This window comes from Mirounga leonina, unplaced genomic scaffold, assembly GCF_011800145.1.
Source record: "Mirounga leonina isolate KUSES-001 unplaced genomic scaffold, KU_Mleo_1.0 Mir_126, whole genome shotgun sequence".
Classification (NCBI taxonomy): domain Eukaryota; kingdom Metazoa; phylum Chordata; class Mammalia; order Carnivora; family Phocidae; genus Mirounga; species Mirounga leonina.
In genome coordinates, this window is record NW_023270314.1 from 9,499,233 (window position 1) to 9,516,926 (window position 17,694).

Consider the following 17,694-nt stretch of genomic DNA (forward strand, 5'->3'; position numbering starts at 1 on the left):
CAAAACCATAGCTAAAACTCAACCCCTGATTTAATAGTGGTATAAGGTTTCCACTATACATTAAATTAAGGTTTAAAAATAATCTTTGAAAAAACACGTAAATAGTACAAATGGTAGGCAAATGAGGCAGACCCTGGGCAGGTGGCTGGGAGGCACAAGCCAAAGAAAAGGAAGAAAAGCAGCCAAGAAAGTATCTCTACAGGCAAAAACAAAAACAAAACAACAAAACAAACAGCAACCGAAAAACACCCCTCAATGGGACCATTCATTAACTGTTCTGTTTCAGCAACCTCCAGACTAGCTTCATGCAAGGATGCATCGTTGCAACCATCACCCCACCAGGGATTTCAGGAGTAAAAGTCTCCTTACAATAAGGTATTCAAGGGGTGGGGAGGCAGCAATTTAATATTTAAACATCAGGTTTAAACTTGCCCAGTGAGGCGTTTTCCTTTCTGCTGAGTTGACTGAAGACTAAGTTCTCATCTCCACTCTAGCCTACCCCTGAATAAGCCCATACCTCCCCATCACACCAGCTGATATCCTGTGATTATCAATTCACATTCCTAATACGATTCCCACTGCAGAGTAACATCAAATCAAACAGCATCCTCCTCTGTATAAAGAAACTAGTCCTGTGACCGGGAAACTAGATGCTCTAGTCTTGTTTTTATTAACCTTCACAGTCACACCATATTTTCTAAATTGGCTGATAACAAAGGTAAGACTAATATTAAGGTCAAGAGTCTTCACACACATTGTGTCACTTTGGGCATTTAATGCCCATTGGTTGAAGCAGAGTAGGTATTTTTAGACAAGGGAACTGAGGTCCAGATGGGTTAAGTGGTTTAGCTAAGACCCAATGACTAGCTGATGGCCATGTGAAAACTCTGGGCTGCTAACTCCTTCTCCAGGGATTCTGGCCTGCCTTGGGGCGCTGAGTGGAGACAGCACTGGATGATATAATTATGTGTAAAATATTTCCCCAGATTTCCATTACCACTGTTTATGGTATCTGATCCTTTCTTCCAGGTCAAGAGAGAACGGAAATATTTGCCATATCAGGCTGCTAATTCCCCCTCTTTGGTCATCAAAGAGACATCACAATAGAGGCCTCATATCTGTACATTTTGCAAGGCACTTTCACTCATATTACTGCATCACAACTACCTTGTTAGGTAGGAATTATGATCGCTATTTTACGAATAAAGAAATGGAAGCTAGGAAGCAGCTAGTGGTTAGCCAAGCCAGGAGAACACAGGTCTGACTCCTCTGACTGCAATTCCCATCATCTTTCCGCTGTACCAGCAGCCCCAGGCACCACGCAGAGCTAGGCTCCCTATCTTACAGCTCAAATCAGCAGCCAGCGCTCCCCAAACAAAATGCAATTGTAAGGCACAATGCTTGCTGAAGGGTAAGGTAGCGATCAGGTCTGCCCTGGCCAGAGGGGATAGTTTTTCTGGGGTTCTCTAACCTCACCCTCAACCAGGCTCTTTCTTGAGGGTGCAAGCCACCAAATTGGACCTGGAAAAAAGGCTACTACATTTCTATAAAATAAAGAGAGAGCTAGCCCTGGCTTCGATAGGAGGAGAGTGACTCATCTCCCCAAAAAACATGTTAAGCTCATGCAAAAATGAGGCTCAGGGGAATTTACCAAATGCCTCTACTCATGCATCTCATTTGATGCAATAAATGTGCTCCCCGACATGTGCACAATTCAGATGTTAACAAATCAAATCAGGCTGCAGTCTCTTGATATTTAAAGATACCCTCTTTGGCTCCTTTTGCCAAACAAAAGGGGTGAGGCTCACATTTTTTAATTACTGACTTTCTTATCTGATGATAGTCTGCGGAATTACCAGTAGATTCACTTGGAATTAATAAAACGTAGTTGACACAAATCTGCTTATTTCATTGCTTGGCAGACAAACTTTCCTTATAAAGCTTCATGAAATCTGGTTTCTTTGAACCTTTGAACACATTACCCGGAAATGGACTCAGTAACGTTTCACAGCAGAGGACGGGTTTGTCATTGGGCACACAGTCACTTTTAAGGTTAGGTAATGATGTTTACATTCACCTGGAAGAGGTTCAACACTTTTACCAATCCGCCAACTTCATTTTTCAGTGAGAATACCACAGCTGTTTTGCCGCCTTCGGGACTGGTTTCACTTCTGCTGTTTCCCTTGCTGCTTTTTTTATCATCCTTTTTGCCAGAGTTAGCTTTACTTAACTTCAAGAAGGTAGAAACACACACACAAAAACATTGGTTAGGATCCCAGAGTTCTCATAACTAGATTTTTGGTCAGATATTCCATTCATATGCTAGAAGCGTCAGCAATCATATAAACTCAAAGAGAAGTTGCCACATCACTCATAACTTTCGATCATAAATACCAGTCTAATTTACTCTGGGACACTATTTTCCAGTGCTCTAAGATAGCCGGTGGTTGAAATTAAAGGGGGATCAGATTTGCTTCACCTTATTTAATAGCAACAAAAATCTGACCATCATAAAGTATAAAGTCTCATATATGACACTTCCTGCTTTACTTTCTAGGTTTATTTTACAGCATGAAATTTGGTCTGTTAGCCTGGTTGCATAATATGGAAACTATATTAATAACTAACATAACAAAAATAAGACCAAACATATATTTCACAACAATAATTATAGTTTCCATTTAATCTTAAAAACAAAATATTCATTTCATTCTGAAATATGTCAGGACGCGCCCTAAAATTGACAACCTCACTTTCTGCAATTAGATCCACATTGTCAGTGTGAATCTATCTGCAGAAGTTCAACACAGGGAAGCATATTCAATTAAGGCCATCTGTGTCAGCAGAGGATTCCTGAAAAGTGGCTGTTAAAATCCAGCCACAAATAAAAGAAAAAAGAAGGAAGGGAGGAAGGGAAAAGGGGAGAAAGAGAGAAAGAGAAGGAAGGAAGGAAGGTAGGAAGGAAGGAAGGAAGGAAGGAAGGAAGGAAGGAAGGAAAAGAGAGAAAGAGAAAAAAAAAAACCTAGCTAACCATTAGAAGCAGAGAGTAAAATCTGAGAAACTATAAAGGATTAACACTTCATTAGCTACTCAAGTTATTATAATACAGAACTAAGTGATGACTCTTAGTCCTATTGGTTAAAGACAAAAACAGCAGATTTCAGAAACTTGGATCCCACTGTCCGAAATACCAAATAAAAAAGCTGGAAACTTTCAGTTAAAAGACAAAGTGACGTTAGGGTGTACTTTTTTGTGTTCTTTATATGCAAACGAAGACTCGGGCAAACAGAGACGTTTCTCCCTGGCTAATAGTAGTACAGTGCAGTTGGACCGGTCTATCACTTCCTCAGGAAACTGAGAAAAGTACATGTGATACGGAACCCGGTGAATAGGGACTTGCCACTGTCTTCCTCTGATTTCCCCACTGCCTTTCTTTTCACGTGTGTCACATTTTCCCATTGCCTCATTCACTAGAGTTTTATATCACGGAAATGAATATTTGATTAGTTATGACTTGAAGGAGAGAAGTGTATGCAGACATTGGCATTTGACAGTATGTTTAGTCATTAAAAGCTCAAATGTCTCCGCACTCTCAACATCTGTCCTCTTCCCACCACATAACACACAGCTCTTAGATATTTAAGTAGGCTTTTTTATATGAAAGGGTCATACATTAACCATAACTCTGAGTTCTTTGTTTTCCTTCTAGCAGTTCATTATGACTTCAGAATTCCTCAATGTAATATCTCATCCACATATTCATGATGTTTGGATGTTAAAAAAATCTATTTACATTTCTGGTCTCATTTCTGCAAACTGATTTAAACAGTTCTACAAAACATGCCCTGATTACTTTTCAACATTTCTAGCAGTAATAATACACCAGTACAATATAACCTTCTGGCACATGTTTGGAGCTATGCTATTAAAACAGAATTTTCTATGATACAGACTGAATTGTAATTGGTTTGATAAACTCCGCTACAGCAATGAAATAGCATTTAATATTTTTAATGACTAGGAATCTGAATACTTTTTGTTGTTGTTGTTCACTGTCTTTTTTATTAAATCCCATCACTATGACCTCAAATTAGGATCTAAAATCCTGCAAAATGTTAACTTTTTTCCTGTTAATATTTAAATACAAAAACTGCCTTAAATACTGAAATAAGTGGCATATTGCTTTCATTTCGTCAATTAAAATGAAAAATGGAGTAATGAGGAAAGCAGGAAAACTTTTGAAAGGAACCGATCTTTATTTTATCCCAATAATCAACACTTCTAGGCAAGAATAAAAACCTTACTTCTGTGTTTAAAGAACAAGCTCTGTAGATGGGAAGGGCTATAGGAGACAAAATTGTCTTGCGGGAACCAAAGAAATCTATTTAATTTCTTCTCCCTGTTCCTACTCATAATAAGTGGCCTTTCGAAATCCTACGCACTTTTTTTGGTTGTAGATATAAGACATTGGTTCATACAACCTCTCGCTCTTGGTGGATAGGAACTTTTTTACTTTCTACTTACAAACTTTGAGGAAAGGAAGTTTAGAACACAGGGATCAGGACACCCACTTTATGGAGAGAGAAGGAAGACTGAAGGCAGACAGGAGGGAGGCAGGGTATTCAGACGCTAGAGGAAGGAGTTGAGGTGTGTGTGCTTACTCTACATCAGGTGTCCACATGGCAAGACTAAGACGATCACTACCCTAGAAAGCACTCCTCTAGAGTGCCAGCCACTCAGTACTCACTGTTAAGCTGCCAAGGAGCTGATGCTCTTCGGGCACCGCTGAATCCAGAGAAAATCCTCTCCTTGCCCAGTATTTACTGGAAAACATCATCATTGCCGGCTGCATGGATCCCGATGTAATTTTCTTTCTCTGCAGCAGGGGGGACTAAAGGGGCAGTAGCAGGGCTGGTGGAGACTGAGAGAGGAAGGGGTGTAGGAATAGCAGCCCGCTCCAGGCTCTGTCCAGAACCCTGGTGCTGGAGAAAGAGCAATGAGAATCGTCCTCTCCCCAGGCTCCTTTATATGAGTGACTGGGGACTGATGGAAAGCTGATTAGAAAGAAACTCATTTCTGGCTGCCGATGGCCACGATCAGATTACAGACCTGAAACCTGGGGTTATCTGTGCTTCTGGTGCAGTCTGTTTCATAGGTCGAATAGACGTTTGGGCGTGGGTGGTGGAGAACAATACATAATGGTGTGTTACATGTAAAAGAAAACATCTGTCCCCTGATATTAGCTCATCTCTCAAACCTGCTCCTGGCAAGCTAACCTCAGCCTTTAGGTGACTATGAGTTCAAAGGTTTTGTGCTTTCTTCCTAAAGGAGGAAAATTAGAAAGATCAATGTTGCTGAATCCTTAAGCCATTTTGTTTTGTGTTAATAAGTGTTTTCTGCTCTGATGTGTTATGATTGTATGTGTGTGGTGACTTCATGAAAAGCACTACTTCCCAATCCTGTGATGCCGCTCTGTGGTGATGTTCAGGCAACAGTATTGTAAAGGAAATGTGAGGCTTTGATTTAGCCTTACATAATATAAATATAGTTGAGACACTAACCCTAGAATCTTCCTCACTGTATGGGAAGGAAAAGGAAACTAAATGCCTATATACCATTCTTTTGATGCTATTGATGGTCACTGAATTTTTCCTCTCCACTTGTAACTAGATCAAACCCAACAATTTGAAATGCATAGATCAGTTGAAGTCTTTACTATTCAAAACTTTAGTAAGTGATAAAATTCCCCATGTCACAGGAAAATATTACCAATCTCCTAAAGGATGGAAGACTCTTGACCAATGTGTTTGACTGCAAAACTAAACAAAACCTGGGGCTGACACTGCTTCTCTTTTCAGAAAACAAGATGAAAAACTTTCAAAACCAAAATGGATGACTTAATGTTAACCAGATATTGTTCCTGGAATCTTGGGGGACATAATTATTACTTGACTTAATTTTGGAAATATTATTTGGCACGAATTTCCTCTAAAAATCAGCTCTGACGAACTAATAGGAAGGTGAAGGGGTTTTTTTTAAGATTTTATTTTTAAGTAATCTCTACATCCAACTTGGGGCTCAAACTTACATCTCCAAGATCAAGAGTCACATGCTATTTGGACTGAGCCAGGCCGTTGCCTCCAGAAAGGTAAAGTTTAAATACATTGATTGAGGTTTAAAATATAGGATTTTAAGATTGTCCAACACTGTACTCAGACACTTAGTAAAACCATGCTATTTCTTTCTATTAAAAAAATAAATACAGGGCGCCTGGGTGGCTCAGTTGGTTGGGCAACTGCCTTCGGCTGAGGTCATGATCCTGGAGTCCCGGGATCGAGTCCCGCATCAGGCTCCCTGCTCGGCAGGGAGTCTGCTTCTCCCTCTCCCACTCCCCGTTTGTGTTCCCTCTCTCGCTGTGTCTTTCTCTGTCAAATAAATAAATAAAATCTTTAAAAATAAATAAATAAACAAATAAATAAACAAATAAATACATTGATTGAAGTAATTGTAACAATAACTAATATTACTGAGTGCTTAGTATTTGCCAATCTCTATCCTAAGAAAATTTTGTGATCAATCACAAAAATGTGATTGATCATCACAACAACACTTGCAAGGCAGTAACTATTATTTTCATTTTACATATAAAGGCACAAAGAATTTAGGTAACTTGCCAAAGGATTTATGCAATTAAAGAGGCAGGATTTAAATTCAGGCAGTCTGGCTCTAAACTCCATGCTCTCAGCTATTACATTCTACAGTCTCTTAAGTATTCCAAAGAAGGAAACATAAGTAGGCTCAAGAGACCACACACAGATAATTTCAGCTAGAATAGGGCTTAGGATGATGTGTAATTCAACATAAACTTTGTTAACTGGTCACTTTGTGTTAGGCATTGAAACTGAGTCCTGACGAGGCAAAGATGAATGAGATACAGTGCCTCTCCTCAAGGAAATCACAGACAGGATGCAAGAAGCATACATGCAAATAAACAAGTGAAACAAAATATATTGACTTATCTGCAGAAGACATTAGAAGCACAAGAGACAGGGGGGTGCTCAATGCTACCTTACAAGAGTCAGGAGAGGCTTCTAGGAGGCATTGCCTGAGCTGAATATTTAAAAGTGAGTTTGTTCTGGGTATTTACTCTAGAGAAATGAGCTTATATTAAAAAAAAAACAAAAAAACAAAAAAACCTGTACTCAGGTTCATAAGGTCAAATACTGTAAACAGCCCAAATGTCCTTCAGCGGGTGAATGGATACACAAACTGTGGGCTATTCACAAAATGGGATACTACTTAGCAATAAAAAGGAACCAACTATTAATATACACAACCTAAATGAATCTCAAAGGCATTATGCCAAGTGAAAGAAGCCAGGCTTAAAAGGTCATGTACATTTATAGGATATTCTCAAAAAGATAAAACAATAGTGATGGAGAACTAATCAGTGGCTGCCAGGGTTTATGGGTGGGGGAGGGTGTGACTCCAAAGGGATAGCAAGAGGGAGTTTGAAGGGTAATATTTTATATCCTGATTATGGCGGTGGTGGTTACACTAATCTATCTGTGTCAAAATTCACAGAACTGCACAACAAATTGATTTTACTGCACACTAATTTAACAACAAAATTTTAAGGGGTGCCTGGGTGGCTCAGTCAGCTAAGCATCTGCCTTCCGGCTCAGTCATGGTCCCAGGGTCCCAGGGTTCTGGGATCGAGCCCCACATTGGGCTCCCTCTTCAGTGGGGAGCCTGCTTCTCCCTCTCCCCGCCCCCCCACTCGTACTCTCTTGCTGTCTCTCTCTCTCAAATAAATAAAATCTCTTTAAAAATTAAATAAATAAAAGTTTAAAAGCTTCCAAAAAAGTGTTTGTGTTTGTTAATCAAAGTGAAAAGGGAGACAGAAAGAAGGTTATTCTAGGTAGAATATAAAAAAATATACAGAGAACTGTTGTTCAGCAATGCTGGAGTATGGGTTTGGGGCAAGTGTGCCCAGTGAGAGAGAAGGCTGAGGAGGAAAGCAGGGTCAAATCCTGTTAAACCTTGAATGGCATCCAGTGGGCTTTGTGCTTTATCACCTTATGCTGAGGGTGAGAGAGAACAATTAGAAGGGCTTTATGCAAGTTGATAGCATAACCCCATTGGTATTTTGGAAAAGCAGTAGCTTGGAGGAGGACTTCGAGACTGAAGGCATACACCACTTAGGACTCGAAACAGTGTAACCAGGAGATGATGACCTGGATTAAGGCAACAGCAGTAAGGATGCCATGGAAAAAAGAGATATTAAGGGGTAAAATCCATAGGATATCTCTACTTGGATGTGGGAGTAGGAAAAAAAAAGTGCCAGAACAACTTCCAAGTTTCTGACTTGTGGGACTGGGTAAATGATAGGTGTCATACATTAAACTAGACCACGCATACATACTAGCAAGAAAATTCCTAAAAGTTAGATTTTCTACAGATCGCATGTGAATGGCCAAGTGAAGATGTCCAATAAGCACTTAGATATATGGGTGGTTTTTTTTTTAAGATTTTATTTATTTGACAGAGAGAGACACAGAGAGAGAGGGAACACAAGCAGGGAGAGTGGGAGAGGGAGAAGCAGGCTTCCCGCTGAGCAGGGAGCTCGATGCGGGGCTTGATCCCAGGACCCTGGGATCATGATCTGAGCCGAAAGGCAGACGCTTAACGACTGAGCCACCCAGGCGCCCTTAGATATATGGGTTTTGTTTTTTTTTTTAAAGATTTTATTTATTTATTTGACACAGAGAGAGCACAAGTAGGCAGAGCAGCAGGCAGAGGGAGAGGGAGAAGCAGGCTCTCCGCTGAGCAGGGAGCCCAACGTGGGGCTCGATCCCAGGACCCTGGGATCATGACCTGAGCCGAAGGCAGCCGCTTAACCGACTGAGCCACCCAGGCGCTCCTAGATATATGGATTTTAATGCAGAAATGAGACCTAAGTTGGATATACAGGTTGAGGCATTGTCAAATAATTGAATTTTTGTGACTATACTTTCACTCATGGAGAATATGTTGTCTGAGAAGAGAGCCAAGAACAGAATCCTGACCAAATTTAAGAAGCAATTTAAAATAAGTCCAAAAAAGGAAAACAAGAAAGAAAAAAGTTCAGAGAGATAGGAAAAGAAAAGCCAAGAGAAGATAACTTTCCAGAAGACAAATATAAAATTTGAAAGATAGGATAAAGACTGATTTTATACAGAATACAGAAATTTAAATGTCAGGATTGAAAAAATTGTATTTGAAGAGCAAGCATTTATCATTTTTGTATTGGGACTATAGCCTATGAAAGTGATACCTTAGTAGGATTTAGTCTAGGCAAGACAACAAGTTGGAGGAAAAATGATAGAAGTTTGAACTAGGTGGTGGCAGTTATAAATAGAAAAAGGAATGTCAAAATGAGAATCAACAAGGATTTGGAGGCTCACTGAATATTACTCCGAAAAAAGAAGGCAAAGTCATATATATGAAAAAAATTAAACTATCAAGCTCCCATAGCAATTCCACTGTTTCCAAAGAAGGAATAAGTTTTGGAATAAAAGAGGAATTTAAGGGACAGGGAATTTGAGTTGACTGCAGTACTATCAAGAGACTTTTTAAAAAATTTTTTTTGATCGATGCATTTTTTATTTTTTTTCTTTTTTAAATTTTATTATGTTATGTTAATCACCATACATTACATCATTAGTTTTTGATGTAGTGTTCCATGATTCATTGTTTGCGTATAACCCACCCAGTGCTTCATTCAGTACGTGCCCTCTTTAATACCCATCACCAGGCTGACCCATCCCCCCACCCCTCTCCCCTCTAGAACCCTCAGTTTGTTTCTCAGAGTCCATAGTCTCTCATGGTTCGTCTCCCTGCTCCGATTCCCCCCCTTCATTTTTCCCTTCCTGCTATCTTCTTCTTTTTTTTTAACATATAATGTATTATTTGTTTCAGAGGTACAGGTCTGTGATTCAACAGTCTTACACAATTCACAGCGCTCACCATAGCATATACCCTCCCCAATGTCTATCACTTAGCCACCCCATCCCTCCCACCTCCCACCACTCCAGCAACCCTCAGTTTGTTTCCTGAGATTAGAATTCCTCATATCAGTGAGATCATATGATACATGTCTTTCTCTGATTGAGCGAAATAAGCATTTTTTTATTTTCAGCTATTGTGATAAGTGTTGTGTCGTGTATTTCTTTTCTATGTATTTCCTTTTTAAATTTAATTTTATTTACATTCAATCAATTAACATATAACGTATTATTAGTTTCAGAGGTAGAGTTCAGTGATTCATCTGTTACATATAACACCCAGTGCTCATTACATCATGCGCCCTCCTTAATGCCCACCACCCAATTACCCCATCCCCCAAACCCCTATCAAGTGACTTTAAATAGCATACAATTATAAATGTGGGACTGGATTTTGGGAAATAGATTATAGCTGGGAATAGAAATTTTAAAGTAATTCAGAGACCGTTAGCTGACAAATTAAAAAAATAAAGAGGAGGGGCGCCTGGGTGGCTCAGTCGGTTAAGCGGCTGCCTTCAGCTCAGGTCATGATCCCAGAGTCCTGGGATCGAGTCCCACGTTGGGCTCCCTGCTCAATGGAGAGCCTGCTTCTCCCTCTCCCTCTGCCTGCCTCTCTGCCTACTTGTGCTCTCTCTCTCTAATAAATAAAATCTTAAAAAAAAAAAAAGAGGAAGAAAAGACTGAAACCCTTGTACACTGTTGGGGAAAATGTAAACTGGTACAACAGCCATGGAAAGTACTATGGCAGTTCCTCAAAAAGGTGAAAACAGAATCACCATATAATCTAGCAATCCCACTTCTGAATGGATATATATATAAAATCACCAAAGCAGGGTCTCAAAGAGATACTTGTATACCCATGTTCATAGTGGCATGATTCACAATAGCCAAAAGGTTGAAGCAATCCAAGGATCCATTGATGGATGCGTGGATAAGCAAAATTTGGTATACCCATACAATGGAATATTATTCAGCCTTAAAAAAAGGAAATTCTGACACATGCTACAACATGGATGAACCTTGAGGATATAATGCTAAGTGAAATAAGCCAGTCACAAAAAGACAAATACTGTATGATTCCACTTATATGAGTAATCAATCTCAAGTAGAATGGTGGTTACCAAGGGCTGAGGGTGAAAGACAATGGGGTACAGAGGGACAATGGGGTATAGACTTTCAGTTTTATAAGATAGAAAGTTCTGGAGATTGGTTGCACAACAATGTGCACTATATATATATATCTCAACACTACTGAACCATACATTTAAAAATGGTTAAGATGGTAAATTTTATCTGTATTTTACAATTTAAGAAATTAAGAATAAATATATAAAAACCAAGAGAACCCAGGAACTAAACCATGGAAGATGCTCACAATTAAAGGTAGAGGGAAAAGAGAAGTCATCAGGTGACAAGATGACTAAAGGAGGTGAAACATGAAGGCTTAGGAAAGAGATAAGAAAGACTTGTGGTCAATAGTTTCAAATACAATAGAGTAGAGGAATGAAATGAGAACGAGAGGAAGACCATTAGATTTGGCTATGAAACTGTTGTTGGTGACCTTAAAGAGTAGTTTTAGCAAAAGAGAGAACATAAAACCCAGATTACAGGAGTTAAAAAGACTGGGCACCTGGGTGGCTCAGATGGTTAAGCGTCTGCCTTCGGCTCAGGTCATGATCCCGGGGTCCTGGGATCGAGTCCCACATCGGGCTCCCTGCTCCTTGGGAGCCTGCTTCTCCCTCTGCCTCTCTCTCTCTGTCTCTCATGAATAAATAAATAAAATCTTTAAAAAAAAAAAACTCAAACTGACTTTATTTACGTGAAAAAAAAAAAAAAGACTGTGGGTGCTGAAGTGCAGGCCACAGGTCTAGATCATCTATATAAGATACCAAAAGACTCTTCCTAAGGAAGAATGTAGATTTAACTACTTCTGCCCCTTCCAGAAATCCAACTGGAGCAATGGTATAAGATTTCCTTTCCTTTTTAAGGCACAAAAGAATAGCATAAAGTCAAGAAACAACAGCAACAGAAAATTCAAAGCTGAAAGGAGATGAAGAGTGATCAGACTTTGCAGACAGGAGAACACTAAACTTTAAGCTATCAAAGACTAAGAAACAACTCAGTTTACATTGTAGAATCCCCTAAAGGCTCAAACACCTCTAGAAGTGGGAGTAAATGGAGGAGACCAACAAAGAGTGATTGGAAGTCTGTTTATGAAGCAGTTAATTTCAAAACTTAACAAAGTTATAGTCATCAAATCGAAATGGTATAGGGAAAGCAAGAGGGACTTAAGTCCTGTAAAGCTACTGGTATGAGGCAAGAGTTAAAAGTTTCCATTCCCTTGGAGACAAATACCTCCTTCTGGGAAAGAGAACAAATGAGAGATAACAGCTGTTAGGGAGTAATGGTTGTCTGATCAAAATTAGAAGTAACAATTTAAAGCCTGCTTGCACAAGTATTTTTATTTTCCAGGAGCCCTAAAGAACATTGACCATGAAGAAAGGCATCTTGTGATTGTCTTCTGTCCACTAAAAAGTAACGACCACAAGATAATGACCGTGGGACTGAAGGACACTTCCCCACTCCCAGCCTCTCACCCGTTGGAAAACTGCCTTTATAAGCCTTGCACATTACCCCGTTGGGGAGCAGGATTCCTCTTCTTGTTGGCTCCCTTGTGTACAAGCTATCTCTAATAAACTCTGCCTGCTTTATTAGAGTGTTCATTTCTGTGACATTGAGACTCAAGAACCTGGTGCTGGGGATCTAGTAACAAAATCAGTGTGGTACTGCAAAAGGATAGACATATAGATAAATGAAATCAAATTTAGAGTCCGGAAATAAACCCTTACATTTATGGTCAATTGATTTTCAACCGAAGTGCCAAGACAGTTCAATAGGGGAAAGAAAAATCTTTTTAACAAATGTTTCTGCAAAAACTTTGGATATCCACATGAAAAACAGTAAGTTGGACTCTTACCTTACATCATACACAAAAATTAACTCAAAATGGATCATAGATCTAAATGTAAGAGCTAAAACTATAAAACTCTTAGAAGAAAATACTGGACTATAACTTTAAAACCTTGGATTAGGCAATTGTTTCCCAAATATGATACCAAAAGCATAAGCAACAAAAAGAAAAAATAGGTAAGATTTCATCAAAATGCAAGACTTTTTTTTAAAGATTTTATTTATGTATTTGTTTGTTTATTTATGAGAGAGAACGCATGCACAAGAGCAGGCAAGGAGCAGAGGGAAGGGAGAGGAAGGGGGAAAGAATCTCAAGCAGACTCCACACCCAGCACAGAGCCCAAAAAAGGGCTCAGTTTCACCACCCTGAGATCATGACCTTAGCAGAAACCAAGAGTAGGATGCTCAACCAACTGAGCCACCGAGGTGCCCCAAAATGAAAAACTTTTGCTCTTCAAAGAACACCATCAAGAAAATTAAAAGACACACACAAAAAATTAAAAGACAACCCACAGTTTGGGAGAAAATATTTGCAAATCAAGTCTCTCACAGGAGACAGTATCCCAAATATACAAGAAACTCTTACAAATCAAAAATGAGAAAACAAATAAACCAATTTTTAAATGGGCAAAGGATTTGAATAGACATTTCTCCAAAGAATATATGGCCAATATGTACATGAAAAAAATGTTCAGTATCATTAGTCATTACAGAAATGCAAATCAAAAAGCATAATGAGACACAATTTCATAAACCACTATGATGGCTAAAATACGCAAGTGTTAGAAATGGAAAAATTGGAGCCCTCATACATTGTTGGTGGGATTGAAAAATGGTACAGCCGTTTTGGAAAAGTTTGGTAGTTTCTCAAAATGTTAAACATAAAGTTACTGTATGACCCAGCAATTTTACTCCTAAGTATATGTACAACGGTGTAGTTGCTTTGGAAAAATGTTTGATAGCTCCTCCAAAAATTAAGCCTAAAGTTACCATACACCTAAGAAAAATGAAAATATATGTCCCCACAAAAACCTGTACACGATTATTCATAGCAACATTATCCGTAATAGCCAAAAGTGGGAACTCAAATGTCAACTGAGAAAAAGACCAAACAAAACATGGTATATCCATAAATGGCAATATAAAGGAATGAAGTACTGATATGTCTTACAACATAAATAAACTTTGAAAACATAATGCTCAGTGAAGAAAAGCCAGTCACAAAAGACCACATATTTTATGATTCCATTTACATGCAATGTCTACAAGAGGCCAAAAGAGAGGGGAAAAAAGAGACAAAGAGACACACAGAAAGGAGATTAGTGGTTGCTAAGGGCTGGAAGGAGGTGGGGGGAAGGTAGAAAGGACTACTAAGGGGTACAGAGTTTCTTTCAGGGTAATGAAATATTCTAAAATTACATACTGGTGATAGTTGCACAACTTTGTGAATATACGAAAAAGCACTGGAGTGTATACTTTAAGAGGGTGAATTTTATAGCATATGAATTGTATTTCAGTAAAGCTTTTTCTTAAAGGCACTTAAACCCCCTTCTTTTCCTCCCCTATTCTACAGAACCAAGCCACTTCCCTTCCTGCCCCTAGTAGATGAATGGAGCTTATTCTCTGGAAAGGGTAAAATAGAGGCCTCTGGACTGATGGGCACCAGACCAAGTTGAGAATAGGGGTATCATCCTGAAAGGAGAGGGATTAAATGAACATATGCACTGGACACTGAGACTCACAAACCTCAGGAGGCTGACCGACAGGCATTTACCCTCCAGTCAGGCAAAGGGAAAAGCCTAGAGAATCTGAACAAAATGGAGCAATCAGATCACCCTACAGGGAAGCCCACAGTTGACAAACCCCAATTTAAATATTCAGTAGAAAGTGTGGGGTTGGATTAGTGACAATTATATATAAAATCAGCAAATGAAAAGCCTTGACAAGAATTAGCCCCCACCAGGGGCGCCTGGGTGGCTCAGTTGTTAAGCGTCTGCCTTCGGCTCAGGTCATGATCCCAGGGTCCTGGGATCCAGCCCCGCATCGAGCCCCGCATCGGGCTCCCTGCTCCGCGGGAAGCCTGCTTCTCTCTCTCCCACTCCCCCTGCTTGTGTTCCCTCTCTCGCTGTGTCTCTCTCTGTCAAATAAATAAATAAAATCTAAAAAAAAAAAAAAAAAAAATTAGCCCCCCACTGTATGTTAACCATACTAGAATTAAGTTTTTGTGTTTTTGTTTTGTTTTGTTTTTGTTTTTTAAAGGAATTAGCTCCCAAGGGAAAATGAAAGTTGGGGCTAAATTGCCTCAGCTAATTGCTTTAACCTAATCAATATTATGCTATCAACTGTATCGGAAGGTGGAAAAATAAAGAAGTTTGCGTGTATACATTGGGTGCTGAGGGGAGGGGAAAGGGGGCATAAATTCACATCTTCCAAGATGGGGAGCCAGTGGATAATGCCTAAAACTGAGAATTAAAGTAGTAGCAACACAAGCATATTACAGCACATTACAAGAGATACAGAAGTGAATACAAAAGAATCAGCTGAAAGCTGAAAATCTTGCCACCGGGGAAGAGGAACTGGAGACTGGAGGAACAAGTTTCTCATAACAACCATCCTGTGAAAACCATGTGCATGTGTGACATTGGTTACAAAAATAAAAAATTTTAAGAATAAATTTTACTGGGCGCCTGGGTGGCTCAGTGGTTAAGCGTCTGCCTTCGGCTCAGGTCATGATCCCAGGGTCCTGGGATCGAGCCCCGCATCATCAGGCTCCCTTTCTGGCAGGAAGCCTCCTTCTCCCTCTACCACTCCCCCTGCTTGTGTTCCTTCTCTCGCTGTGTCTCTCTCTGTGTCAAATAAATAAATAAAATCTTTAAAAAAAAAAAAAGAATAAATTTTACTGCATCAAAAAATAAATTATATTGCATCAAAATAGGACATTGGTTTTGGATAAACTTGGGTTTAAATCTTAGTTTGGCCACTTACCTAGCCGTATTTGAGGACATGTTACCTCATGTTTCTCAGCCTCCATTTCTGTCATACAGGGTGATTGATATTTACATTTTACAGGGCTGTTATGTCAATTAAGTTGGATGTGTTTACAGTGCTTATCACAATGTCTGACAGATATTAGATGCTCAAAGTATTAGTTATTTCTTCCCTGTCCCTCATTGATTCTGAAACCAGAGTGATATAACCTTGGGCACTGGTTTGGAATCTTTGGCAGAAATTAAAGAGATGTGGACACCTAGGTTTTCATGAGACAGCTGTCCTTATAGTCACAATAAGCAGGCAGCCAACAGTCATAAGATGAGCCAACAGAATTGGTTTGGACCAAGCAGTTAAAGAGCCCGCAAGTCAGAAAGTGGAAAATGAAGTGGGAATGTATAAAATGAGATACTGTCAGAGAAGACCTCCAAATACAAGACCTTACAAAAGTGAAGAGGGCCATGCAATCATGAATGGTAAATGCAAGTAAAAAGTTGGGAGATGAGACAGGGTCTACAAAGTCAGTGAAGTTCTATGTTAAGGACATCAATGAGTCCTGAACATAGGTATTTGTCCTCATTGAGGACAGTTGTGAAAACAAGAGAAAAATAATATAAGCCATCCTTTAATCACCTGAAAATAGAAGTGGGTCCTGGGAGGCTTTTGACTCTCAGGACGAAGATATGGAAAAGGTGATATAGACTAAGGGAACCAAGGACTATATATGGTCCACAATTGGAAGACCAACCTTCCCACTCTATCAACTTCCCCACTACACATACACACATACTTCCATTTTGTAGGCAAAAGATGAGAGACAACCTGAGGACCTCCTCACCATTCACCCCCATCACTCTGGCCAAATAAAAAGCCAACCAGGAATACAATGACATCAAGAGAAAGATAAGCTTTAGACAAAGAAGTATGTTGGGGGAAATGATAAAAATAAAGTGAAAGTAAGAAAGAATTCTCCTGGCCACTCTCCAGGGTGAATGGAGAAAGCAGGTATGAAGTTATTAAATAACAGAAATGGAATGGGAGAGGGGCACCTGGGTGGCTTAGTCTGTTAAGCGTCTGCCTTCAGCTCAGGTCATGATCCCGGGGTCCTGGGATTGAGCCCCGCATCGGGCTCCCTGTTCAGTGGGGAATCTGCTTCTCCCTCTCTCTCTGCCCCTAGCCCCACTCATGCTCTCTCTCTCAACTAAAATCTTAAAAAAAAAAGAAAGGGAATGGGAGAGTATGGAGATAATTGAAAGAGAATTAGTGACTATTTCCAAATTGGGAATCAACAAAAGTCTGATCTCTTTCCCTTAAATAACTTGTTTGGGTTTTAAGCCATCATTCCAGCCTATCAAGTTTATGTCACAAGTTTATGTCGTATGATGTATGCCTTTTATGCTTAAATTCTTGTTGAATAAAGAAAAAGAAAAGGCTGAACTTTATCGTGCAAAACCAACCTCATAACCAGTTAGGTTGGATTTTGTTCCCACTGACTTTTGACTCTTAGAGCTTACAGGGCAAACTTTAGGCTCCATGGCAGGAATTATTCCCTGTCACTACTATGCCCTCCTAGTTCCTCCAACTGAACCGTATGAGTACCATGCCAACATAAATTTATACCATCTCTAAGGGAGTTCCTTTAGTAGTTTAGTAGTAATTTATCAATAAAAGGAAATGAAATGATAAGCTT

General features: G+C 39.5%; 1 protein-coding gene across 3 annotated transcripts in view; it reads right to left on the minus strand.

Annotated features, from left to right (window-relative positions):
* Window positions 1-4,902, minus strand: part of TPH2 (tryptophan hydroxylase 2) — an 88,141-nt gene extending 83,239 nt beyond the window's left edge. The window contains exons 1-2 of one of the 3 annotated variants that reach the window (XM_035002120.1): window positions 4,749-4,902; window positions 2,078-2,249 (exon numbers count right to left, since the gene is read on the minus strand). In XM_035002120.1, the coding sequence (XP_034858011.1) occupies window positions 2,078-2,249; window positions 4,749-4,852 (276 nt within the window). In that variant the 5' untranslated portion in view covers window positions 4,853-4,902. Of the gene's footprint in view, window positions 1-2,077; window positions 2,250-4,743 lie in introns of all 3 variants that reach the window. The other 2 variants (XM_035002119.1, XM_035002121.1) reach the window with 2 other exon arrangements.
* Between the last annotated feature and the right edge of the window lie 12,792 nt (window positions 4,903-17,694).